General features: G+C 34.6%; 1 protein-coding gene across 1 annotated transcript; it reads right to left on the bottom strand.

Annotated features, from left to right (window-relative positions):
• Positions 1-3044: 3044 nt before the first annotated feature.
• Positions 3045-27891, bottom strand: LOC145269244 (developmentally-regulated GTP-binding protein 1-like; the record flags this gene model as incomplete). The annotated part of the gene is made up of 8 exons (XM_080124866.1): positions 3045-3693; positions 8077-8210; positions 16206-16328; positions 18067-18179; positions 20218-20403; positions 21668-21837; positions 24093-24162; positions 27751-27891. Coding segments are annotated over 7 exons (903 nt in total), but the record flags the coding sequence as incomplete, so codon positions are not given.

Below are 27891 nucleotides of genomic sequence, written 5' to 3' on the forward strand. Positions count from 1 at the left end.
TTTGTTTTAATATGCAGGGAGACGACGGTCTCATGACAGTCACCTCGGTCTTGTTCTAATTTGAGCCTGAACACTTGTTATGTTCCAAAGTAAATAAACGCTTTAAAATAAGTTAAAACAAAAAGAACTTCTCAGATATTAATCAAGGCAGATAATTCAAGTCAGAGTTACCTTTAGGAAACCATATGAAAATATACTCACAAATATATGTATATATATATGTGTGTGTGCTTTCTCAAGGGAGATAATAAAAATAAGAGTTATCTCCCTTTAAAAAAACATGAAAATGTACTAAAAAATATATATATATATATATAGTAATTTATGAAATATATATGGCGATTAAGCTACACTGAATATTCGGCGTTGCATCCACTATAGGATTTGTCAGGCTAACGAATCCTATAGTGGATGAAACGCCGAATATTCAGTGTAGCTTAATCGCCATATATGTTTCATAAATTACTAACGAGCTCTACCAACGTATTGAGCAGTTTTGAAGTAAATACTTAAAGTTTATGCATAAATCTATACTTTCGTATATTAATTTTATGTGAGTAAATGAAGTAGTTATATATATATATATACAACTTCTTAATTTACTCACCTAAAATTAATATACGAATATTCGTTTTCAGCATTCCTGACCAAATTGAGGGTTGGCCCCTTTCATATTCCGGCTGTACAAACATGGTCACCAGTGATTTGGTCACCAAAAATTATATATATATATATATATATATATATATATATATATATATATATATATATGAGCAAACACTTAATAAAATATATGAAAAAAACACTTTGAAATGAGTTAAAAACATATTTAATCTGAAAAGGAAACACTAGATAAATGGATAGTCCTTAATCCGCGGAGTTTTGAAGAAATACTTTCCTTCTCATCAGAGGGTAGGAATTAGCAAAATGCAGGATCGGATTTTGCATGCAGAAGTATTTGATGAAACAACAAGTAAGTCAAAGATCTTACTTGAAAACGAAAAAAAAGTGAAGCAGAGGGAATATGGTGAAGAAAAAGGTGATTACATATTATAAGCTCTATTTCCTATTTGGTTTTATCGAGCTTTTACATCTGGCTGAGATCATTTTATGAATATTAATTCTTTAATATTTATAATATACTTTAATTTTACTATCTTGGATCATTTTGGTAAATTTAATTGTAATTTATATATATATATATATATATATATATATATATATATATATATATATATATATATATATATATATATTGTTCTCCAAACGAGGATATAATTCCACTTAGTCTTTTTTGCTCCTAATGAACCCTGCTCTAGATGCCGCATCTTCACCATGCTACCTAGCATCTTCTCTACTATTCTGATGAGAAGCATTAGGCTTCGAAATGCCCTGGCATTAATATTGGCCATGCAGACATTAGATGGCTTGCGCTTTCAATCGCTGAGTGGCAAAACCTACACTGGCCATTTGTTTGTAGGCCAGCCATTTTTTTAAATCCATTTGTAAGTAAGCCCTGATCTTGCCTGGCTACAATAAGTCTTTCCTCATCAAATGGCAGTCTCCCACTCTTGAGCCATTGGAGTGAAGCATCTTTGTCTATGTATTGCTGGTTCAGCTCCTCCAGGAACTTCCCTGCTCGCTTATTTTGTTTCCATCCTTTCTATTTCGGTGTATTTTTTTCTTGTGTATCGTCACGTGTGTATATAGATATGTGTATACAGATAAAACACATTTACCTTTCAGTTATGAAAGCATGAACACAAACAGTTTACAAAATATGATAACTCTTTATTCTACCAGCCAGTTGATTGATGAATCAACAATTCAAGCCTTTGTTGTATCTTCCCATCTTCGCTTCAAGAGGGTTTCAGCTAACTTGACTCTCCCTAAGTTGCTCCTCAACTCTGTCTTTCTTCTTCTAACTGACATGAATCCATCTCAATATATTGGAATTTCCCCCTTTTAAAAGCATGCCTCGCCATGTGAATTTCATTCACGTGGATTTCACCTATGTATGTCCAAGCATGCCTTTAGCAAACAAAGAAATTCCTAAATGAGTTGTTTCATTTATAACCTATTTATTTCATCATTGTTTCTAAACTGCATTGTTCATATCTAACTCTGACATAAATATTTAGTTATTTCCAAGAACAATGAAAATCGTTCTACATTCCTACGATTTCAATATGTATTCTTTTTTAAACTTTTCTTACTGGGTTCGATTCTAACCTTTTCCAAACATCATTTTCAAACTTATCTAGTTTGCTCTTTTAATTACTGGGGTCTGTGGCCTTTGCTTTTTTACTTACGTCTGTCCCCTTCTCATGTAACAATACATATGAAAGTGGTATGAATGTCCTGTTTCTTTTTTTCTAAGGGCATAGCTTCACTCTCTGACTCTCTCTCCCTGGCTGTCAGTGTGACTATGTGATTATCTCTAATTATTATCTCTGATTATCTGCCCTAACTTCGAACCTTGTTTCAATATATTGAGAATCACCCTTGTTTATGACGTCAGAGGCTTTCAATATGTATTCTTTTTAACTTTTCTTACTGGGTTTAATTTTAACCTACTTTTCCGAATCTCATTTCCAAACTTATCTAGTTTGCTCTTTTAATTACTGGGGTTTCCGTTTCACATGCAACGTCATGATAGTTCTTTTATCATTATGTTAATACGGAGCTGAGATGAGAATGATCCGATGAGTAATCTGAGTCCTTTAGATCCGACGACCTCAGTAAGAAAATTAAATCTCGACAACATAGAGAGATGGTTTGTCCACGTTGAAAGAACGGACGAGAGTTCCTGGGTTCATTGATGTCGAGCAGTTGAGGTAACATGTTCAGTTCACAAAAGAAAAACCAAGGAAAACATAAAATAAGAGTGGACTTGAGAGAAAGAGGGATAAATAAAGACCTGACCAGAGATAGGTCAGTTTCGAAATCAATTTTTAAACCAAACATTACACTGAATATGATGACAAAGCAACCAGAAAAAAACGGAACATAATAACATGTTAAAGAAATATGGGCACAAGAAAGAAATTTAACCATTTTTTTTTTTTTTAAAGAACAAGATTTGGTGTATTTTTATTAAAAATCTCCTGCAACAACCAGAAAAAAAAAATAAAAATAAAAAAAAGAAATAATAACAAATCACTTCTTTTTCACGTCTCCTGACGTCACGAGAAACTCAAATTTCATCATTTTTATCATGGGAGGATGGAGGGAGAGTGACAACTCCTTATATCATTGTTTTTGTTTTGTTTGATTTTCTTCGAACGGGGGGGGGGATATAAGGGTACCGTGAGGGGTTTCTTAAAAGATATATATAAAAAAAAGGAGGGTGGGATTAGGATTAGGGTTACTGCGTTTTTAAAATCTTTTTTTTGTGTACTGTGTTTGTAAAAGAAAAGAAAAACGCTTTCAGAATGCGAGGAAGGAGTACTGTGTTTTCATTTTTTATTTGTTTATTCATTTTTTTTTTTACTTCATCATTTTCCCATGTTCATTTTTGGTGGATAAGGAATTGCGAGTGTCAGAAGGAGGAGGGAAAGGGACGTGGTAACTGGAAGTTGAGGGAATCCTTTCTTTCTTTTTTTTAAATTTTATTTCGTTCTATTTTATTTTTTCTTAAGTCCGAACTGATTCAGCAGAGACCGTAAAGGGCAGGCCAGAAGCTATCACAATCTGAAAAAGAGAAGAAAAGAAAAACACTTAAAGTCTTGATTAACCTTTTCTTTTTTTTTTTTTTTTAACTCATGCTCATCTATAACAAGGCATATCGCCACTTGGACCTAAGGGGCTACTATCATGGATATCGGTGATTGGAGAGACGTCTTTTAATTGTTAAAAGAAAGCAGCTTAGTTTTACTAGCATTAAATGTTACCATCCATTTGCGACCCCATTCCATTACGGTCTGGAGGTCATTGTCAGAACAGATGTACATAAATCTAAAACAATGGCAGAATCGTTACGTTTTAAATTTATGTACATCTGTTCTTCCTGCATATTATAAAGTGTTGTATCATCAGCAAATATACCCATCTCGGACACAATATTATCATGCATGTTATATTGTGTCCTCAACAAATCTTCCCATCTCGGACACAATGGTGTCAAATAATAGAGAATCATTTAAATACTTCAAAGTGTAGTATCTGTTCCGGCAGATGCTGCAAAGCTATGACTAGCACAGACCAGCTATGACTAGCAAAGATCATATGTGGGGGTAACCCCACATATCTGACCTTGGTCACTGAAGGGGCAACCCTTCATACCAACAGTTTCTAATCCAGCTCCCACCTCTCAGGAGCTGGATCCCCCTTTCCCTCCCCCTTCCCCCTATCTCCACATTAAAAAACGGCCTCCTGCCTAATTTGCTCAGTAGCAAAACCCTGGTTGTTTAATGTTTAATATTCAACATCTATATAAAAACTGAACAACCGGTAATTGAGCATTACATGGTAGCTTAACTTTCAAACATTGAGTTATGAAAGCAAAAAATTTTTTTATTACTTTTTTGTTTTTAAATAATTATGTTTATTTAAATTATTGCTATATACGATGGTAAAACTGTTTAGATATTTTAAAAATTATTTTCATTTAAAGAACTATAAAACAAGTATGCATGGTCCGCCACTCCCCCCACCCCATTTAGCTCCAAGAGTCCCCAGGGGTTGTCAAATCCTTGTGAAAATGAACGGTGCAGTTTTAAGCCTTAACATATGTAAATTTGAGTTCTGTACCATGCGAAAAAAAAAAAAAATGACTAAGTCCATCATTTATCTCCACCCCCCCCCACATTTAGCCCCAAAAGTCCCCAAGACCTTAACATATTTAAATTTGAGTTCAGCACCATGCAAAACTACTAAATAGACATACACAGGAAATTTTGGACAAATATGGTAAAATAGTCCCAAAAATGGATTGTTTTTATTAGCCCTAAAAGAGCCCCTGGGGCACACCCAAGAGTTATCGCAAAGTATAGACAAACAAAATTATATAGAAATCAGTTAGTTACAACTTTTCAGAAAGTTTTATAAAAATCCAAGGCATCATTTTTTTTTTTTTTAATAAGCACAAAAGTCTCAATTTTAGCCATTTTAACCCGAAAGGAACCCCTGGAAGGGGGGGGGGCAACCAGAGTTTTCCCGGAAAATCCGTTCTGTTACATTTTTACTCATATCATGTTCAATGTTTGTGCAAAATTTCAAAAAATTCCAAGGTGCAGTTATTGAGAAAAGTGTGGACAACGAACAGACGCATAGACAAGGGTGAATTTACAGCCCTCCCCCACCCATTTTGTCGGCGGACCAAAAAAAAACAAAAAACAATGAAACATTCGCAGCAAACACTCGTCTGGCTACAACAACTGCCAATAATTTCCCTTATAATCTATCTGGGCTTAAAAGTATTCCATGAGCAAAACTTCTTTCCTAAAACTAACCATCTATGGAACACGGACCGCTTTCCAGCTAACTATAACATGGTCGTTTTCAAGTCTAATGTAAACAAGTTTCTGTTCAGCTGTTCTCTTTAATAAACTTACCCAAATATCAATAGTATGTGTGTGTGTGTTAGAAACGACAATAACCCTATTCAGGTTTAACTGGCTTCCTCTAAAGCAAGTTTGATGCGATTATGAAATTCACAAGCGATTCCCAGTCGTGTGTATATCCCCGATGATGATGTTAGGTTTTTGCAACTTTTGCAGGAGGGTGTCGACGTCTTCCTACATACAGCGCCTGAAATTCTCAAATTGGTCAAGTCCTTGACTTTTGACCACTTCTCCACCGTCCTTTCTCTTTTTTCGAGTCTGTGCAAACCCTGGCGCCATAAAACATATTTAGCATCTTCTTTTCTGTTTTGTAGTTTTTTTCTTTTTTTTAATAAATTTCAAATCTTAGCGTTTGCTGTGTAGCAGGAGGTTCATTATTCAGGGACTAGCGAGGGGTACCACGCATTGCCCAGGTGTTTGGAGGTGTGTGTGGAAACTCTCGGGGGGGGGGGGGGTAAAATAATAAAAAAAATGTTTTGGTAGGTAGAGGGGGGGGGGGTAAAATAATAAAAAAAAATGTTTTGGTAGGTAAGTATGAGGATCGAACCCGAACCCTTGAGGCAAAGTTGGAAATTAAAGTGTGAGAAAAAAAACCGTGCGACGTTAACCATTGCGCCACCGCGAGATGCTAACGGAAACACGTTTGAATTTATTTAATTACTTAAATTGGCCGGTGCACATTTTAATGACTTAATGAGGTTAACTTTTGACTGTGGGGTAGCATTTCATTTAGTGCGGGAATGCTTTTTTTTTCCCCAAGATGTTGGAGGGAAGGGGGGAAACATTATAGGAAAAGGCCTAACCTACATGCGGCGAGCGAAAACTGTTGAATATTTATCTTCCCGAAGTCGAACAAATTAAATAGACAGGCAAGCTCCGTTGTTAACTGTGAGATATTACGATTTACATGTGATATAAAAATTTTTAAAAAGTTGTGAAGCAACTGACCGCTTCTCTGAAAAAGCCTTTCTTGGACATACACAAAAAGCCAACATACATTTTCGCTTTTATATATACAGATGGCAAGGAGTTCATATTGGGCGAATACATATAACGGATATAACGATAGTGATAAGGGAGAGGAAGAGAGGCATTTAGATGCACAGTCCTTATATTTCTTACTAGCATGGGTGCCCGGCATTGCCCGGGTATTTGGAGGTGTATGTTGAGCAAAAAGAAAAAAAAAGCGGTCAATTTTTTTTAACTTTGACCCCTATTATGACCTCTTAACATTTATTGTTTTGTGTTCAAATCAAGTTATTAAGTTAGATCCATGTCAAAGAGACCTATATCTAAAATTTCAAGTGTTTAAACCCAAAATTGTCGGAGGAGTTTGGCAGAGTTCTCAAAGGTCAAATCGTTGAGCTTTGACCCCTTAATTGCCAAATTTTTGGTCGAAAACCGATCACGTCGATTTTCCCAAATCTCAGTACCGTGTATATCAAATTTCGAGTCTGTAGACTTAAAATTGACAGAGTTATTGCATAGGGAAATGTAGACACACAGACACTTTCACTTTTTCACTTATCTAATGTTCTTATTTACATGGAAAGGGACAGCCCTTTTTTCTGTAACATGTTTACTGAAGACATTTCTTTATTCAAACCAAACCGGTCTATCTCTCACATGATAGTTATTCATTCCTGTGTTTAATCCCCCCCCCCCCAAAAAAAAATAAGCATCTTATTTGTTTGTAAAAGAAAAAGAAAAAAAATGAAAATGGCAAAAGTCCTTCTGAAAATATTTCAAGATTATTATTTCACTTTCTGTGAAGTATTTTATTTATTTGTTTATTTGTTTATTTATTTATTTGTTTATTTATTTATTTATTTATTTGTTTCTTTATTTATTTGTTTATTTGTTTATTTATTTGTTTGCAGACTATTATCCTCATCTTCATTGTTGCTCTTGTTTCACCACGTTTCGACCAACTTATCCTCTGGCCTTCTTCATGTGGTTAACCACAATGGTATAGGAATGCTGAGTTTTGTAACTTCCATAGTTGTCGTCGTCTCAAGTTCAATATGAACAGACATCTTGCTGCTCAACTCCCTACATAGTATCCCTGCAATTATGTCCTAAATACCACATTAAAGTGGCACTGTGCTGTGCCTGGGGTAAAAAAAAAACCCAAAAAAATTTAAACAAAAAAAAAAATCTGAATCTCCTAACTGCATTCTCAGCAACTACTGCCATCCATAGTTATTGTCATCTCAACACGTTCTTAAAAGTCCAAGGAGGTATTCAACGTCTCTATCCGGGGCCCGTGGCGCAGTGGATAGAGACGTTGAATCTCTACGGTTTTGTCTGAAGATAGCGGTTTCAATCCTACCCAAGGCTGGCCAGAGGCTTACTTGGCCAAAACGTGGTGAGACGCAACAACTATGGAAGGCAGTAATTGCCGAGAATGCAGTTAGGAGATTCGGAGTTCCTATCTTGTCGCGAAACAACGACTAAGAAAGATGAGGATAATAGTCCGCAATAAATAAATTAATAAATAATTGTTACTTACAATTTGCATGGAAGTTTAAAGGTTCGTATAACCCTCACTTCTTGACGATCTGAACAACGTCTTCATCACAAAGGACATGGTCTTTTCCGACCTTCTGGGGTTGATGCTTTACTGAGCTACCCCAAACCAAAGCACTGAAAAAAAAAAAAGAAAGAAAGAAAAAAAAAAGATCAAAGATACGGTTATCAGGGATGTCAGTAGCCAACAACAAAGAAGGCTGAAAGTGAGATTGATTTCCCAACGGGGCCATGACCTCACTAATTTCCCAACTGATGGTTAGGGTTATGAAATGACAAAATGTAGGACAAATCTCTGGTGATTCAGTAAAAATCAGTCTTTGCTTAAAAAAAAATGTCAACTCTGGATAGTTCAGTCCTATCCGATTGAAATAATGAAGAAATAAAGGAGAAAAGATTTTGATGGTTGTTTATTTTGTTTTTTTAAACAAACGCATTTCAGGTGAAAACATTACATACTTGCATGTCATGGAAAAATTAGTATAAATTACAAACAAAAGAAAATGATCCAGTAGAAAAAAATTAAAATTAAAAAGAGAATTTATTCCGTTTTATCGTCTGTTTTTACGTGAAAGAGTTGTGCAACCAATTCAGTATCAAAAACAAGGGGGATAACCTTTGACTTAAATTGATAAATTAAAGGTCATCCATTTTAAAACCAAACATAATTTTGGATGACTTTTTTGTCAAAATTACATCTAGCAAAACTTCTAACGAATCATGTGTCGTAATTTTTAAAAATTTATTCTAAATTCACCATGACACGTAAGTATGTAATAATCGTTTTATTTTTAACTAAAAAAAAAAAAATCAAATTTCATGAGTAAGCAAAAAGGGACAGTTTCTACATCGCCATCTTGAAGAAACATAAGATAACTCCACAATAATTTAAACTTGTGAGATTAGTCTAAAATTTAGTATTAATCGTTTCAAATTATCTAAAAATGATTTTCTTTCTGAAAATAAAACTACCTGATTTATGTGACTTTTGGAATATGATCTTTTTGTTCTATCACGGAAACATACATCAAAGATTTTTCTCGGCAACCATCCAATATTTATTTCTGAGAAAAGTGTTAATTTGTTGCATATGAAAACTGTATATGACATGTGCATTGAAAGTTGGATCAAAGGGGGAGAACTTTGTCGTATGTTTCGCTAAAGTTACCCAATTATTTTCACATATCAAAAAACAAAAAAAAACAGTAAACAACCCCAAGAATACGAAACCAGAAATGAGGCCATCCATTTTTAAACCAAACATAATTTTGGATGACTTTCTTGGTCAAAATTACATCTATATATATATATATATATATATATATATATATATATATGACACATGCATTGAAAGTTCAATCAAAGGGGGATAACTGTTGTATGTTTGACTAAAGTTATTCAGTAGGCATGAAGTTGTCATGTCACAGTAATGAACATATCCAAAACTTAAAAAAAAACGATGAGATAGAAAATTAATTATTAATGAAAACTGTTTTTGAAGACAATTAGCGAAAACAAAGTTTTGCAGAAAAAAAAGAAAAAAAAACATTACTAAGCTACCACCTTACATTCATTAATCCTTATCCTCGAATGGCCATTGGACCTTGATAAATGGTGACTCCCAAGTAAAAAAAAAGGGGGGCAGTTGTGTGTGTGCGTGTTCGATCAGAAAGTCAGAAACTACACAGTGCACATTCACAAAGTTCATATTCTTTTTCGGCATTTTCTCACAACGAATACGAACATACCTTGTTTCTTCCCTGTTAATGTACCTATTCACAATGCCTCCCAACGGGAAAGAGTTAGACACCAGGGTCGTTTTTTAATGTGGAGAAAAGGTACAAAAATAAAAAAATTGTCTCAGTCGTGAAGGACTGCTCCTCCACCGAAAGAGAACAAGAAATGGAAGCGCATCATCAGAAGAACAGATACTACACTTTGATCTTGGCCAAGAAAATTCGAAATATTGAATTTCAAACGAAACCAATGGTATCTACTTAATTGTCATGTCCCAGTAATGAGCATATCCAAAAATTATGAAAAACGATAGGGTAGAATATTAATTATTAATGAAAATAGGTTTCGAAAATTGAGTTTTGCAAAAAAAAAAAAAAAAAAAAAAAAAAAGGGAGGGGGGATGCGAGTTTTAATTTTAACAAAGGGGAGGTAAATATTTTTCTGAAAATCTGGGCCAATTTAGCAAAACTTAATTTCCCCTAATCGTCTTCAAAAGCTGTTTTCATTAATTACTAGTGAGGGGTACCCGGCGTTGCCCGGGTGTTTTTCGGGGTATGTGAAAAAACCCAGAAAATGTGAAAAATAAACGAAGCCTTCACGACGCACAGTTGGAAAAGTGTTTTAAAAAAAACAGGTGCGCGTTTTTGATTGACGTGATGGCGATAGGTATTCAGCAGTTAGAGTTTTGTGCGGGACAGTTTTGAATGAGGTGAATAAATCGGTTTATTTGTTTTTAAAAACCCGCTCCCTGTTTATTAGGAGGAGCGAAATGAAAGCTACAGTCTGATATGACGAAGTCGACATTGAACAAACGTTACTTAGTTCTCTTGAGACAACTGGCTTTCGGCCTGTGATTAGAGTCAAGTTTCGCTTTTTTTTATACCGAATGTAACGCGTGCCGATGCGGGAAATGTGGAATAATTAACGTTTGAAAGTCAATAAAATTAAATAGACAGGCGAGCTCCATGGGTAACTCTGAGATATTACAATTTATAGATGATATAAAAAGTTTTAAGAAGTTGCGAAATGAGCGCTTCTCTGAAAGAAGCCTTTTGCGGACATCGAGGAAAAGCGTACATACATACACACATACATTTTCGCTTTTATATATATAGATTATCGTTTCGTAATTTTGGTTTGTTGGTTGTTTTTGTTTTACGGCATATCAACCCCTTTTCAGGTCATTTAATGCCAAATCCAATGATTTTGAAGAAAATTTTTTTTTAATAGAATATATTTGCTTTTTTTGTTTTTCAAGTCGGTTTCTATTTAACCCATAGTTGGGACCCTAACAGGTACTACCACTCTGGGTCAGAGTGGACCTGGAAGTGATGGCAATTAAAGAGTGGCTCCACACGCTCCAAAACCCACAAGCTGGGGCCTCACCATCAGATATAGTTTAAGGTCATATCCAGGACCATGTAATTTTGGGATATTTTCATTACCGTGACACGACAATTCAGTAGATATCATTGCTTTCGCTTGAAATTCGATATTTCAAATTTCGCTAAAATAACGAAGAAGACAAAAAAAGGCAGTTGTTTGTGTGTGTGTGTGTGTGCGTCCCATCTTTAAATCAGAAACTACACAGTGTACATTCATGAAGTTTATATTCTTTGTCAGCATTGTCTCACACAGAATACGGACATATCTTGCTTCTTCTTTGTTAGTGTAGTGAAGTTTGAAAATTTGAAATATTGAATTTTAATTGAAACCAATGGTATCTACTGAATTCTCATGTCGGTAATAATTTATGAAAACTTAATTTTCGCTAATTGTCATCGAAAACTGTTTTCTTTAATAATTAATTTTCTACCTTATCGTTTTTCATAATTTTTGGATATGTTCATTACTGTGACGTGACAATTCAGTAGATACCATTGGTTTCGTTTGAAATTCAATATTTCAATGTTAGAATTTCGCTACACTAACCAACTAAGAAACTCAACAAAATCAAACACTCGGTTGAGTTGGGTATTCTTGGGTTCTATTATAACAAGGATTAGTTGCACCACATGCAGAACAACAGGTAACTGGTTGGTTGGTTGTTTTTGTTTTACGGCATATCAACCCTTTTCGGGTTATTTAATGCCGAATCCAAAGATTTTGAAGAAAAATTTTTTTAATAGAATATATTTGTTGTTTTCACGTCGATTTCTATTTAACCCATAACAGGTACTACCACTCCGGGTCAGAGTGGATCTGGGAGCAATGGTAATTAAAGGGTGGCTCCACACTCCCCAAAGCCCATAAGCTGGGGCCTCACCACTGGATATAGTTTAAGGACCCCCATTGAGGGACTTTTACCCTCTGCAGGGGGGCAGTCGGCGTATTCTAATGTCCTACCGACAGGGCCACAGGTAACTGGACTACACTATGTCACACTTTGATGATGGCAAACCATTCCTGTAATGATCGGGTCCCTGTTGATTTTGTGGTGGGAGTTTAGTTCTGTGCAGTTCTAGGAGGTCCAGGCTTCATCTTTCTTAGGCACCCTTACAAAGGAATGCCAACGGGGTTGCTAGGCACTTTTTGCAGGGGCACTGACTTATCAATCACACTTTCTGACCCTGGTGTCGGAGTTCTTGCAGTGGGGGAGAACTAAACATAATTTATAGTGTGTGTGTGTGGGGGGGGGGGATATTGTAAAGAAAGTTTTTGATGCAAGGGAAGTAACTCTCGATCAGCAAGAAATTTATAAAGTTGTTCCAAATAGGAATCAGACGCTAAAACCAACCTAACTTGTAGTAAGTGACTAGTGTTTAGTCCGTAGTAGAACCAAGCCAAGCATACAAGGTCCCTCTCCACAAGTGAAAAATTTACTTTCACCATGACTAATGTTTGAGCAAAATTTAAAAAAAAAAAAAAAAAGTGTGTGGTCATTGAGAAAAGTGCAAAAAAAAAAATTAACAGATGGAACGATTCGGGAGCAATTTTTACCCCTATAATGGACCCTGGAAGAATAACCAGAGTTATTCCGGAAAAGCCATTCTGGCAAAAAATTGATTTTCATCATAACTAATGTTTGAGCAAAATTTCAAAAAGAAAAAATAAAACAAAAAAACAAAACCAAGGTGTAGTGATTGAAAAAAGTGCGAACAAATGAACAGATGACGATTTGGGGCCAATTTTACCCCTTTAATGGCTGCTTGAAGGGCAACGAGAGTTATACCAGAAAATCCATTCCGGCAAAAATTTACTTTCACCATGACTAATGTTTGTGCAAAATTTAGAAAAAAAAAAAAAAAAAAAAATCCATGGTGTGGTTATTGAGAAAAGTGTGAACGGACGAACGGGAATAATTACTAGGTCCAATTTCTTTGTTGGAGGATGAAAAACAAATACACAATCAAATAAAACATAACTAAAACACAAATTACTAAACATAGTTTGTAGTGTAAAAGAAAGGTAGTTTGACATGTTTAGTTGTACCTATTTACAATGCCTCCCCACCGGACAGAGTTAGACACCAGGGTCGTTTTTTAACGTGGAGAAAAGGTACAAAAATAAAACTTGTCTCAGTCGTGAAGGATTTCTCTCCCTCTGAAAGAGAACGAGAAATGGAAGTGCCGCATCTGAAGAACAGATACTACACTTTGATCTTGGCCAAAAGGCCAAGTTTGTAGATATAAAAGAAAGGTGGTGATGCAAGGGAAGTAACTCTTGGTAAGAAATTTATCAAATTGTTCAAGATAGAAGTTGGATGCTAAAACCAACCCAACTTGTAATAAGTGAACAGTGTTGAGTTCGTATTATAAAATTAAATACAAAATCAAATAAAGACTTCATCTTATATGGGGTGGGGGTGGGGGTCAAAAACAAAAATCTGTATAATGTATGTACCCATGACAGAATGAAAAATGTCATATTCCAAAAGTCACATAAACTGATCAAATAGTATTAGTTTTAACTAAGAAAACAACATTTTATGAGGATGTGAGAATGAAGTGTGGCGCTCTACCATCTTTAAAAAATAAAGGGAGATAATTTGAAATTTGAGAGATCAAAATAAGCCTTGTAATGGCTACGATTTGCCATTAATCACTTAAAATTGTAAAAAATAAAATAAAATAAGAAAATAATTTTTTATATAAAAAAGAAAAACTATAACAGCCGTTGCATTGTTGTTGTTATAAAAAAAAAAAATGTTTGATGCTAAAAGTAGATAGTGCATCCTTTGCTCAGATGGACGCAAACCTGGTTAAGATTTGAAAATTTGGTACGTGTACAGTTTTAATGAAGACATTAAAAATGGAAATATTTTTAAAAAATGTTATATTGTACGTACTCGTTATGGAATTGAGTTCTCTGAAAAAAAATTCCACTTAATTTGAACAGGTATTTTTTGGGACAGCGAAAAAACAATTTTTTATGACAATGAGCTGAAGGTAGCCATGTTTGAATTTAAACATGTAGACGGAGGGAGGGAGGGATACGAGAAGATAACTCAGTATAAAGTGCGAACACCTCCCCTCTCCCCATGTTAAATAATAGTTTCTCTTCCTTCCTCGAGGTCTCAAAATCGAAACATGGCTACCTTTTGCTCGGTGTCATAAATTGTTTTTCTGCTGTAAAAAAAAACAAAAAAAAACTACCTAATTAAATTTTTTTTTTATTAACATGCTTAGTGTAGCATTGCAGACATCTTGATAGACAACTTCAAAGAAATGACCAATTTCTGCCTTCAAGTATGTGGATATTTTATAGTTAGACTAGCAAGGGTACTGGGCGTTGCCCAGGTTTTTAGAACAAGCGAAGTAATAACTCTGTTTAAATATTTAAAAAACGAACAAAAACAAAAAAACGTTTTAGGATGAAGGTAGGCTCGAACCCAAAGCCTTGAGGTTAATAGCCTGATGACATAACGACACAGCAAAGACTAACTTTAGATGAGTCGAAAATAAGTGTTTATAAACCCAGGTGGTTTTCTAGGTCAAATCTCATGCCATAGCAGCAGCAGCAGCAGGAGGAGAAGCAGGAGGAGCAGTAGAGAAAAAACGAATTCACATCTCAAATTTTGTTGTAAGATAAAAGTCGTTGAAATAAAAGACTTTTACTACGTCATTTCGTAAGCGTTACATATTATGATCTAGATAGCATATAAAAAGTTATAAGAAATAGTAACCCCCCTCCCACCTGGAATCCCAGCGAAAAAACTTTTGCGTACACACACACATTTTCGCTTTTATATATAAAAGTTAGATAGTCATTTTGTTTTTCATCCTGTTAATTGAACCTGGTTTAGTCACCGATAATCATAGCATTCTGTCAAAAACAATGACAATCTATAATATAAATCTCATCTGTCTGTTTAAATGTATGTATGTATGTTTGTATGTCTACCTAAACACACACACACGGTGCTAGTTGGCCGTTGACCCCGAAAAAGGGTTCATTCGCCCTTTGGTGTGTGTTTGTGTGTATGTGTGTGTTGGGGTGGAGAGGACTCCTGTAAACCGTGGTGAAGGTAACCTTTCTAGGAGAAGCAAATCCCTGATTTAAAAGACCATAAAGCGGGAGACCAGTACCCACATTAAGCTGGTCTGCAGTTTAACTTGTTGCTGGCTATCTTGCTCTTGCTTTTTGCTGGATCTCAACATTTTGAACCGAGAGAGAGACTTTGCTGTCGTACAAAGCTAAGACTCTGTAACATCATCTGTGTATGGATACTCCCTCAGGCATTTGTCTATAAAAGTGGTCCTGTGGCAATGGAAAAATTGTGATGCATGGAGGCTTGAAATTCTGGAAGCGTGTAATAATTGATCTCAATGACCGTCTTCGGTGTCATGCTTGCTTGAGCGTATGAATTCATTAGTAGGACTAAAAGAAAAAGTCATTTTTGGGCTCATTGACTTTAAGTGTCTGAGGGAGTGGCACTCGTCTGACAAGACGTTGCTATCATCATGTCTACCTAAAACTTTCAACAGAGGTGATGGACTTTCACGAGATTGGTATCGTTTTGAAGCTCAACCCTTCGGACGAATTGATTAAGTCGTTTTTCTTTTAATTAAGATTAAACAAATTTTATGAGCAAACAAAAAGAAAAAAAAAAAAAAGGAATTGTCTCGCATCGCCAACTTGAAGAAACAAGGGTAGATAACTCCACAATAATTCAAACTCGTGAGATCAGTTTTGTAATGCCTAAAATTCACCATTAATTGCTTAAAAAATTATTTTTTTTATAAAAATAAAACCATTAAACCAATTTACATGATTTTTGGAACATGATCTTTTTGTTCCATCACGGATGCATCACATCATAAGAATTTTTCTGTATTTTTTGTCTTTTAACATAGGGGAAAATTTTGCACAAGAACTTAAAAATTTTGTCAAGTCTGAAAATGAAACATAACCAAATAAAAGAGTAACACTTACTGCTTGAATTCACGCATAATATTCCGATGTATTTTATCGCAAAAGTCCTCAACGCTGCTATGGCCTTCTTTCAGTACGACGGGCGCGCTGTAATCTGGTAGTTGACCCTTTGGTTTTGTGTAACTAGAAATTTAAACAATAAAAATTATGACAAGAAATTGAAGTTGGAAGATAAAAAAAAATGTTCTGTTATGTAAAAAGAAGAATCGAAGAAATTATTATGAGATGCTATAATATGGTTCGTACAGATTTGCAATGTCCATTTTCAAGGCTTTTCAAAGTTCCTCAAGGCTTTCTCCTCACAAAATTCAAGTTTTCAAAACAAACTTTGGGGTTTATTTTTTGGACGAACATAAGTGTCTAATAAAGCGGTAAAATAGTGCTGGAGTTTATACAGGTTTTCAAAGTCCGTTTACAAAGTTTTTCAAGGCTTTCTCTAGACAAACAGTTTTCAGAACAAAATTCAATTTACAATCGACAACAATTTGAAGCAGTGGTAAAAAAATCAAATATATAACAAATAAAAGTTGCTTTAAAATCCACTTGCATAATTCTCTCTGATGTTCTGATTATATGCGAAGGTGGCCAACATGGCCCATCCTGGCTTTGAACCGCCTTTCTCAGTGGGGGCAGGCTGTTCTATTTTCACCTGGAGGATTAGCTTGCGAGCGTTCTTCTCTCTGATGACACTCAAATACATTTTTTTTTTACTTTTGAAATCACAACTCTATAATAATATGAAATCTGGACCAAATAAAATATCATACTTAAGTGTATTTTACGATTGGGCAAATTGTTTTGAAATTTAAGCTTTGTTTTACAACAAGACAGAGGTACGAAAAAGTGGTAAACAAACAAATATGCAACAAATAAATGTTACCAAAGGCAAGATAAGTTACTCAAGATTAGTTTTTGGCGTTTTAACTGATTTTAAAATTTGTTTTAAGTGTGAAACGTAAGTTGTGCTGAGCGCTTCAGTTGAAAAGAAACCAACATAGCGACAGGATGTTCTTTGGTGTCCTGTTAATTTGTCCAAAAACCGATAAAAAAAAAAAAACAAGCAAAAGGAAAAAAAAAAAAAGCTGACATATCCCCTGAATAAATGTTACAATGTCACTGTGACATTTATTTGGTGGATTTCTGCCAGTATCAATTTTTGGGGGCAGTTTTTGACCAATTAACGAGATTCTAAAAGCAACAACATCCTGGCGTCATATTGGTTTTCGTTTCAACTGAATCAGCACAATTTACGTTTCACGCTTAAAACAAATTGAGAAAAGTGCAAGCAAATGAATGAACTTTTTATATATACTCCCTAGATTATAATATCTACGATTTACGAAACAAGGTTGCGTCTATCTTTTATTTGAGTGACTTTTGCACACTATTTTCACGGTATTTCTTATTCTCCACGTGTTTGTTTAGCTTTTCCGTATATGAGGGAAACTGAATCTGTATACAAACGAATCTCCCTGGCACTCGAGCTTTGATCAATGCGGGCAAAACCCGTCATATCAGGCAATTGCTATTCATTTGGACACTCCCCTTTTTTATGGGGAGCTGGTTTTCCCCAACATCTCGGGGAAACTGGCTTGCAGCCAAAGTTAAGTGCGGGATTTCATTCCCGTATGGCGTGATGTTTGACCTCATTAAATTCACACACCTGTCACTTAAATTTTTAATCGTTTAATTTCAACCATTCTCATTGCCGCTTCCCTCGTAGCGTCGCAGTAAGTTATCAGGCTATTCGCCTCAAGGTTCGAGCCTACCTGCCTCTCAAAACTTTTTTTTTCTTTTACACCTCCAAACACCTGGGCAATGCCGGGTATTCACGTTAGTTTATATAAAAGAAATTACTTACATCCTAACGAGCTGCAAATAATCCCAAAGTTTTTCCAAAAGGTCATCAAAGTTCCATTTATGATGAGCGGACAGCGGAACACAATGTGGGATCCGGTAAATAATATCCAGTTCCTGGCAACAGATGAAATGAAACGAAACAATTAAGGGGCACAACTATAACAACAATCATACAACTATATTGTCCTTTTGACTACTCTACACTCTTTAACCCTTATCCTTGAGTGGCCTATCGGCCTTGATAAGTGGTGACGTCTATGAAAAAAAAAAAAAAACTTTATTGGGATTTTAGGGATTTATAGCACATAAACCTTGAAGGTCATTTGGTGCTTGTACAGCCGACAGAACAATTTTTTTTATATCGTTTTCGACATACTTCATTGCCATGCTGAAAATAGTAATATATCCAAAAATTACGAAAAATCAGAGTATAAGTATATTTATAATTAAAAGTAATTTATACGGAAAATGGGGTAAAATTGCATTTTTCTTAGACTTTATTGAGTAGATTGTAAGCATAAGGCACAGAGGCTGTTCTTGGTCTTCAGGCCAGGAGCGGAAAAGGAAGTAATCAGTTTTGGTCAATGTGGGGGGCAACCCTTCATATCAGACAATTGCTAATTTTGGATCCTTCCAGAGTGCCCCCTTGGGGGAGCTGGTTTTTCCTCCCCACATTAAAAAAAACGCCTCGTGCCTAATTTTCTCAGTGGGGAAGCAAATAAATAAAAAGCATCTAAATGCAGGGGACATAACTCCGAAAGGAATATTTTAGATTATTTGTGTTATGGCTGCAATATTCGTTCCTATTTACAGTGCCTCCCCACGAACAGATACTACACTGTGATCTTGTCTTGAAGGCCAAGTACGGTGTATCTGCAATATTTGTTACCTATAGCGATAGACTATTTATTTTTTTACTAAAAACACAATAGCAGTTGTTCTACTACATAAATTTTCATAATTTTTGGATATATTACTATTTTAGACATAACAATTAAGTATGTAATATTGTCTTTGCTTAAAACGATATATTTAAAAAATCGATTTGTCGGCTGTCAAGCACCGGTCATTTTGCGCTATGTATTTATATCATTTAAATAATTATTTAAATAATTTAGAACACTAAATAATCTGTATACCTAAAACAACACATGAACCTTCCTGGTCATTTCTTGCCGACAGATTGATTTTTTTTTAAAGCAAAAACAATTATGACATACGTAATTGTTATGCTGAAAATTGTAATATATCCAAAAATTACGTCATAATCACGTTCACACATCGGTTCCTGTAAGCAACGTTGAACCTGGTCAAGGTGCTGTTTTAGTCTCTACTTCAATCCCACATATAAGACCTTGGTCAATGTAGGGGCAACCCTTCATACCAATTGTCACTATCCAGCTCCCCTACTCCCCGGGGACTTGGTCGCCATTTCCCCTACACTCCTCACTTTAAAAATCGGCCTCGTGCCTAATTTGCTCAGTGGGGGAGCAAATATATACCTCAAAGTGTAGTATCTGTTCTTCAGATGCTGCACTTCCATTTCTTGTTCTCTTTCGGTGGAGGAGAAGTCCTTCACGACTGAGACAGTTTTTATTTTTGTACCTTTTCTCCACGTTAAAAAAACGACCCTGGTGTCTAACTCTGTCCCGTGGGGAGGCATAGTAAATAGGTACACACACAGACACAGCGACGAACGGACTTGGCGACGTTAAAAAAACGACCCTGGTGCTAACACTGTCCCGTGGGGAGGCATTGTAAATAGGTACAATTTGTCACTGTGAAGAGGGAGACAACTCTCGTTTACTAAAAGATTTGTCCATTTTTTTTTCATCTCATAATTTAGGACACAATATTTTTTTTTTTTTAAATCAAAACATTAAAAGAAGAAAGCTGCGACAAATTTTTATTTTAATCTAACAAAGTTGATAACACTAATACAAAATTACTTAATTTTACATAGATAACGTTCAAATTTGATCTCGAATAAAGTTCAGTTTAAGTAGTAATCGAACTGTGTTCCTTTTTCTTTTTAAAAGTAAAGGAACAAAAAAAATAAAAATAAAGAAACAAAAACAAAAAAATAAAGAACAAAAAAAATTTAAAAATAAACGAACAAAAAATTTTTTTAAAAGATGGCCGATAATGTTACCTCGACTGAAATCTGATCAATTTTGTTGAGAATGTAGATGCAAGGAATGTAAACTCTGTTTCCTTCCACAACATCAATAAGGTCTTCGGCAGTGGCATCGTAGCGCAAGACAATATCTGCATTGTGGATGCGGTATTCTCCTAGGATCGTCTTCACAGTATCCAAATCCAATTCAGATTGGGACGTCTGGAAAGAAGATGAAAACGGAAATGATCAGGTTGAAAGGAGCAATTAAAAGAAGGAAAAATTAAGGAAAAAAAAAAATGGGGAAAAAGAAAAAAAAAAGAAAAGAAAGCGGAAAAGAAAAAAAAACAGAAAAGACAAAAGAAAAAACTGAAAAGAAAAGAAAGAAAAACGGAAAAGAAAGAAAAACAGAAAAGAAAGAAAATAGGAAAAAAAGGATAAAAAAAGGAAAAAAAATAAAGGAAAAAGGAAAACAGAATAAAAAAGGTAAAAAGGAAAAATAAAGCAAAAAAAGGAAAAATAAAGGAAAAAGGGGCAAAAAAAGGAAAAGAGGGGAAAGGAAAAAAAAAGGAAAAAAAAGGAAAAATAAAGAAAAAAAAGGAAAAATAATAAAAAGGAGAAATAAAGGAAAAAAAAGGGGGAAATAAAGGAAAAAAAAGGGAAACAAAAAAAAAAGGAAAACAAAAACAAATCAAAGCAAAGAAACTTTTTCCATGCAAAATACGATCAACACAAGAAATGCCCTCTTTTCAACGCTTTTTTTACAATTTGTCATTGTTCTGAGGGAGACAACTCTGTTCTACTAAGAGATTCATTCATTTTTTTTCATCCCGTAATTTAGAACGCTAATAATTCTGTCAATAAGTTTTCACAAGCAGTTTACAAAAAACATACTTGGAGAGAGGGGGGCACCACAACACTTCACCCCCCCCCCCTCCATAATGTAAACAGAATCTTTATGAAATACGAAACGGTTTTTCTGCTCAGTTAATGTCGGCGCGTTACTTACAGAAAAACGGTTAATTAAACTGCAGAAGCACCTGACTAAAAATCTATACAAGTTCTATAATTGAATACCCTTCCGCCAAGAAAAGGAACGAAAAACATAAAAGTATGTTTCTGTAAAAAATACTGCGAGCATTATTAGCGTCCTAGATAATGAGATGAAAAAAATGAACGAATCTCTTTGTAAAAGAGAGTTGTCTCCCTCAGAACAATGACAAATTGTAAAAAAGCGGCGTGAAAAGGGCATCACCTACTAGATTTCGAATGACAAATTGTAAAACAGCAGTCTTTTCTTCCCTGTACGTTGTGAGTCTGTTCCTACTCTATCATTATTTTCATGGCAAGTGCTCGCCTGAGCTTCAATCTATGATCCCCCTCCCTAGCCAAACTTTCACAAGAAACCCTTGTCTAGCTATAAGCTGGTTCTTACGACTCTTAGTGATAGCCAACAGACGGACAAGTAATAATGAAAGGTTCTTACCGTTGAAGTGAGATTAATTCCTCCTTTATCTTTCCGTCGGAAGTGAATGTTTGGTGGTGTTTTGTTGAGTCGGATACCAAATCCTTCCAATTCATATTCTATAAGTTTTTTATGCTGCAACGGCTTCAAGACATCGAGCACGATAAAGATAAGACTGCACGTACGAGCAACTGAAAAGCAGATAAACCGAATAATACCCATCAAAAACAAAATTTAAACCGCATTATCAGAATAGCCATGAGAGTACCTGGTCTTCAAATATGGCTAAGACAAATATACACAAACTTTTATTTTCTTTATCCAATGAAACCTGGTCTCACTTTTTTTATTTTTACCGGGGTGGGGGTTGGGTGTACGCCCAGCTTTTGCCCTGTCGTAAAATACGCTTAAATATGATATTTTAATTTGTCCAGATTTTGTATATATTTTTATAGAGTCGTGATTTCAAAAGTAAAGAAAAAATATTTGGGTGCCATCAGCTAGAATTGAAACCAAAAGCAAAACTGTAGCATTCAAAGCTGGTGATGTTACCACATTACCAACGTGACATGCATATGAACTGATCTGTATATCTATAAAAGTGAACGTGTCTGTGTGTCTGTCTGTCTGTGTACATTTCCCTATGCAATAACTCTGTCAATTTTAAGTCTACAGACTCGAAATTTGATATACAGGGTACTGAGATTTGGGAAAATCTTTATGATCGGTTTTCGGACAGAAATTTGGCTGTTAAGGGATCAAAGTTCAACAATTTGACCTTTGAGATCTCTACTAAACTCCTCTGGCAATTTTGGGTCTAAACACTTGAAATTTTAGATATAGGTTCCTTCGACATGGATCTAACTTAATAACTTGATTTGAGCTCAAAACAATAAATTTTAAGGGGTCAAAGTTAACAAAAATTGACCATTTTTTCTTTTTTTGCTCAACATACACCTCGAAACACCCGGGCAACGCTGGGCTGAAATGCTAGTTAAAATTAAAAAATAAACTAAGGGACAGGCAATTCTGGGAAAGAAGCTTTGTTCATGGAATCTGCATTTAGATTTAGGCACAGATAGAGAGTGGGGGAAATCGTATATAGTGGTTGAAGCTAGTCAAGTGTTTTTTTTGTGAAAGTTTGGCAAGGCGGGGAGGAGGGAGCCATAGATTGGAGTTCAGTCGAGCACTTGCAATGAAAATAAGGATAGAACAGAGACAAGCTCGCAACGTCCTTTATATAATGCATGGTATTAGCTACACAAACTCAAACGTTAACTCCAAAAGCTTAAAAAAAAACAAGTGAAGCATGCATGGTCCCCCGTGAATGCACAGTGAACGAGGCATAAAAAATGACTAAGTTCAGCATTTGCCCCCTCTCCCCCATTTTGCCCCAAAAGTCTCCAGGGAACGTCAAATCCTAGTGAAAATGAACTGTGAAGTTTTAGGCTTCAACAAATGTAAATTTGAGTTCTGCACCATGCAAAAAAAAAGAAATGACCAAGTCCATCACTTGCCCCTCCCCCATTTAGCCCCAAAAGTCCCCAAGACCATAACATATTTAAATTTGAGTTCAGCACCATGCAAAACTGCTAAGTAGGCATACACAGAAAATTTTGGACAAATATGGTAAAATAGTCCCAAAAGTGGACTGTTTTTATTAGCCCTAAAAGAGCCCCTGGGTCACATCCAAGAGTTATTGCGAAGTACAGACAAACAAAATTATACAGAAATCAGTTCGTTACAACTTTTAAGAAAGTTTTATAAAAATCAAAGGCAATAATAATAAGCACAAAAGTGTCAATTTTAGCCATTTTGACCCGAAAGGCTCCCCTAGGGAGGGGAGCAACCGGAGTTTTCCCCAAAAATCTGTTCTGTTACTTTTTTATTCATGTCATGTTTAATGTTTGTGCAAAATTTCAAAAAATTCCAAGGCGTAGTTATTGCGGGGACCAATAAAAGGGACGATTGTTTATATTGATTGGATTATTGTTCTCATCTTGAGTTTTTATTGTGTAACGTTCTTTGACCATCTTCATGTTGGTTGTTGTTTCGAAAAAAAAAAAAAAGAAATAATTACTAAGAAGACTATGCTTAGATTTTAATAACATTTGGGAGCCTCTAATTATAGAAAAAGAGCAAACATTGTACACCCTTAAAAATTTGGTGATGGAGGAGAGATAATCCCCTATTGAGTTTGACTAGAGTTGCCTTCCCTTTGTCAACCAATTTTTACACAAATTCGAAACTATAACCATAAAATAGAGACTAACTCACAGCATACGAAAAGCATATACGGAGTAACTTTTCTCTTTTCTTTTCCAAACAACAACCAGCATGCCCGAAGACGGTCGAAGGCCAATCCGACAGGAACGCTGCACAAATAACACTCAGGATGAGAACAATAGTCCGATCAATACAAGTAATATAAATTAAAGGGACTTACCAGCAATGACCTGTTTACCCCGACCTTTACCGTCTTTGGCTCCTTCAATAATACCAGGCAAATCAAGAAGCTGAAATGGAGAGAAAATAAACGGTAAATCCAGCAAAGAATAAAAGTGAACAATTATATATTACTTGGAGGAGAGACTTTGCCCGGTCGTAAAATACGCTTAAATATATTTTAATTTGTCCAGATTTCATATATTATAGAGTCATGATTTCAAAAGAAGAGTCTTATATTATTATAGTGTCATATATTATTATAGAGTCATATATTATTATAGAGTCATGATTTCAAAAGAAGAGTCTTATATTATTATAGTGTCATATATTATTATAGAGTCATGATTTCAAAAGAAGAGCCTTATATTATTATAGTGTCATATATTATTATAGAGTCATATATTATTATAGAGTCATGATTTCAAAAGAAGAGTCTTATATTATTATAGTGTCATATATTATTATAGAGTCATATATTATAATAGAGTCATGATTTCAAAAGAAGAGTTATATTATTATAGTGTCATATATTATTATAGAGTCATATATTATAATAGAGTCATGATTTCAAAAGAAGAGTCTTATATTATTATAGTGTCATATATTATTATAGAGTCATATATTATTATAGAGTCATGATTTCAAAAGAAGAGTCTTATATTAGTATAGTGTCATATATTATTATAGAGACATATATTATTATAGAGTCATGATTTCAAAAGAAGAGTCTTATATTATTATAGTGTCATATATTATTATAGAGTCATATATTATAATAGAGTCATGATTTCAAAAGAAGAGTCTTATATTATTATAGTGTCATATATTATTATAGAGTCATATATTATAATAGAGTCATGATTTCAAAAGAAGAGTCTTATATTATTATAGTGTCATATATTATTATAGAGTCATATATTATAATAGAGTCATGATTTCAAAAGAAGAGTCTTATATTATTATAGTGTCATATATTATTATAGAGTCATGATTTCAAAAGAAGAGCCTTATATTATTATAGTGTCATATATTATTATAGAGTCATATATTATTATAGAGTCATGATTTCAAAAGAAGAGTCTTATATTATTATAGTGTCATATATTATTATAGAGTCATATATTATAATAGAGTCATGATTTCAAAAGAAGAGTTATATTATTATAGTGTCATATATTATTATAGAGTCATATATTATAATAGAGTCATGATTTCAAAAGAAGAGTCTTATATTATTATAGTGTCATATATTATTATAGAGTCATGATTTCAAAAGAAGAGTCTTATATTAGTATAGTGTCATATATTATTATAGAGACATATATTATTATAGAGTCATGATTTCAAAAGAAGAGTTTTATATTATTATAGTGTCATATATTATTATAGAGTCATATATTATAATAGAGTCATGATTTCAAAAGAAGAGTCTTATATTATTATAGTGTCATATATTATTATAGAGTCATATATTATAATAGAGTCATGATTTCAAAAAGAGACTTATATTATTATAGAGTCATGATTTCAAAAGAAGAGTCTTATATTATTATAGTGTCATATTTTATTATAGAGTCATGATTTCAAAAGAAGAGTCTTATATTATTATAGTGTCATATATTATTATAGAGTCATATATTATAATAGAGTCATGATTTCAAAAGAAGAGTCTTATATTAATATAGTGTCATATATTATTATAGTGTCATATATTATTATAGAGTCATGATTTCAAAAGAAGTTTTATATTATTATAGTGTCATATATTATTATAGTGTCATATATTATTATAGAGTCATGATTTCAAAAGAAGAGTCTTATATTATTATAGTGTCATATATTATTATAGAGTCATATATTATAATAGAGTCATGATTTCAAAAGAAGAGTCTTATATTATTATAGTGTCATATATTATTATAGAGTCATATATTATAATAGAGTCATGATTTCAAAAGAAGAGTCTTATATTATTATAGTGCCACTTTGAAGTAGGGGGCTATTTGTTTGGGGTGAAAATTGAATAATAAAAAATAAAAAAATGCACAGAGTGGCATCAAAATTGGTGCGCAGGTTGTTGTCACCAGAATAAAAGGTCCTCTGTGTTCACGTTGCACAGGACCTTGTATGATATTATTTCTATTTACTTTCCTCGTTTACTGTGAAAATGAGATAAACGCCACCCCTGTCACAGGATCATAGGTAAACTAAACCTGGGTTTGTTGTAGACGCATACACTAAAATATGAAACATGGTAATATGTTAAAGATTGTCTTTGCGTCCTTTACTTATTTATTTGTTTAATTGTTTAATTTACGATTCTTTTTACTTTAAATTTTTTGTGTTCTTACATACGTGTTCTTACTTATATGTGTGTGTGTGCATTCTATTCTTACCCAGTTTCTTGCACAGGACCTTCTGGATACTGCAAACACTGATTCTGAATTTCTGAACACTATAACTGGAGATGAATCATGGATGTACGGGAACGACCCAGTGTTAAAGATTTCGCGTTTGCGTCCTTCTTATTTTATTTATTTACTTCTTTTACTTATTAAACGTTAATTTAACGATTCTTCTTACTTTATGGTAAAGTCTGCGTGTTCTTATTAATACGTGTTCTTATCTATATTGGTGTGTGTGTGTGTGTGTGTGTGTGTTCTATTCGTACACAGTTTCTTGCCTTGAAGGGTCTCGACATGTATGCGCAAATATATAATGTGTACATACCTGCTTGCCTTGTCCAGCGGATGATATCTTCTTGTCACTGGCTCCATCTCATGGGGAGCGGTACTTACTGCTGCAGATGCATCGATAACACAAGACGGATTGAAGCTTCAATTTGTTTCATTAAAAAGGCAAGTCTATGTCTCGAACCAATGGTTGTCAGAGGAGAGACCCTAATGTCACGTCTGCTTCATCTGCAGTCCAAAACCAACTCTAACCCATGGTCGCCAACCGGAAACCTACGACCACAATTCCTGTTACCCCTAATTTCCGGTGCATCTAACTAAGTTGACAAAAGGTAACTTGAGTTTGACGACTGTCAAATCTAACCTTCTGTGACCCCACTAAACTGGCTGGTGGGAATTGAAAATATATCTACATAACTTGCTATTTCTACAACTACCTGGATAGCATTTAAGCTAGGATTACAAATCCTACAGACGTTGAAATGGATTGGTTGTTTTTGTTTTACGGCATGTCAACCCTTTTCAGGTTATTTAATGCCAAATCCAGTGATTTTGAAGGAAAGTTTTTTTATAGAATATATTTGTTTCTATTTAACCCATAGTTGGGACCCCAACAGGTACTACCACTCTGGGTCAGAGTGGACCTGGGAGCAATGGCAATTAAAGGGTGGCTCCACACTCCCCAAAGCCCGCAAGCTGGGGCCTCACCATCGGATATAGTTTAAGGTCATGTCCAGGACCCGTTGCAATGGAATACTTTGAATAATTGCAAGGTCGAATACTTTTAGACAGGCCTCGTAGAAATAAATGAAATAGTAAACTAATGCCCCTTTTGTATATATTAATCGAATTGTGAACAGACAGACAGACAGGACTACAAATTTATATATATAGATTAATTTTTCAAGTATTTCTAGCATCATCAGCGAACTTGTGAACGGAAATGATGGGAAGCTGACTCACCTGAATTTTAGCTCCCTTGTACCTGATCACACCCGGAACTGTGGTCAACGTGGTGAACTCATAGGCGGCCACCTCGGAATAGACTCCGGCCAAATTGCTAAGGAGAGTTGATTTGCCCACCGATGGGAAACCTGGAATGAA

This window comes from Euprymna scolopes, chromosome 45 (assembly GCF_053919585.1).
Source record: "Euprymna scolopes isolate OS-2025 chromosome 45, ASM5391958v1, whole genome shotgun sequence".
NCBI classification, from domain to species: Eukaryota; Metazoa; Mollusca; class Cephalopoda; order Sepiida; family Sepiolidae; genus Euprymna; species Euprymna scolopes.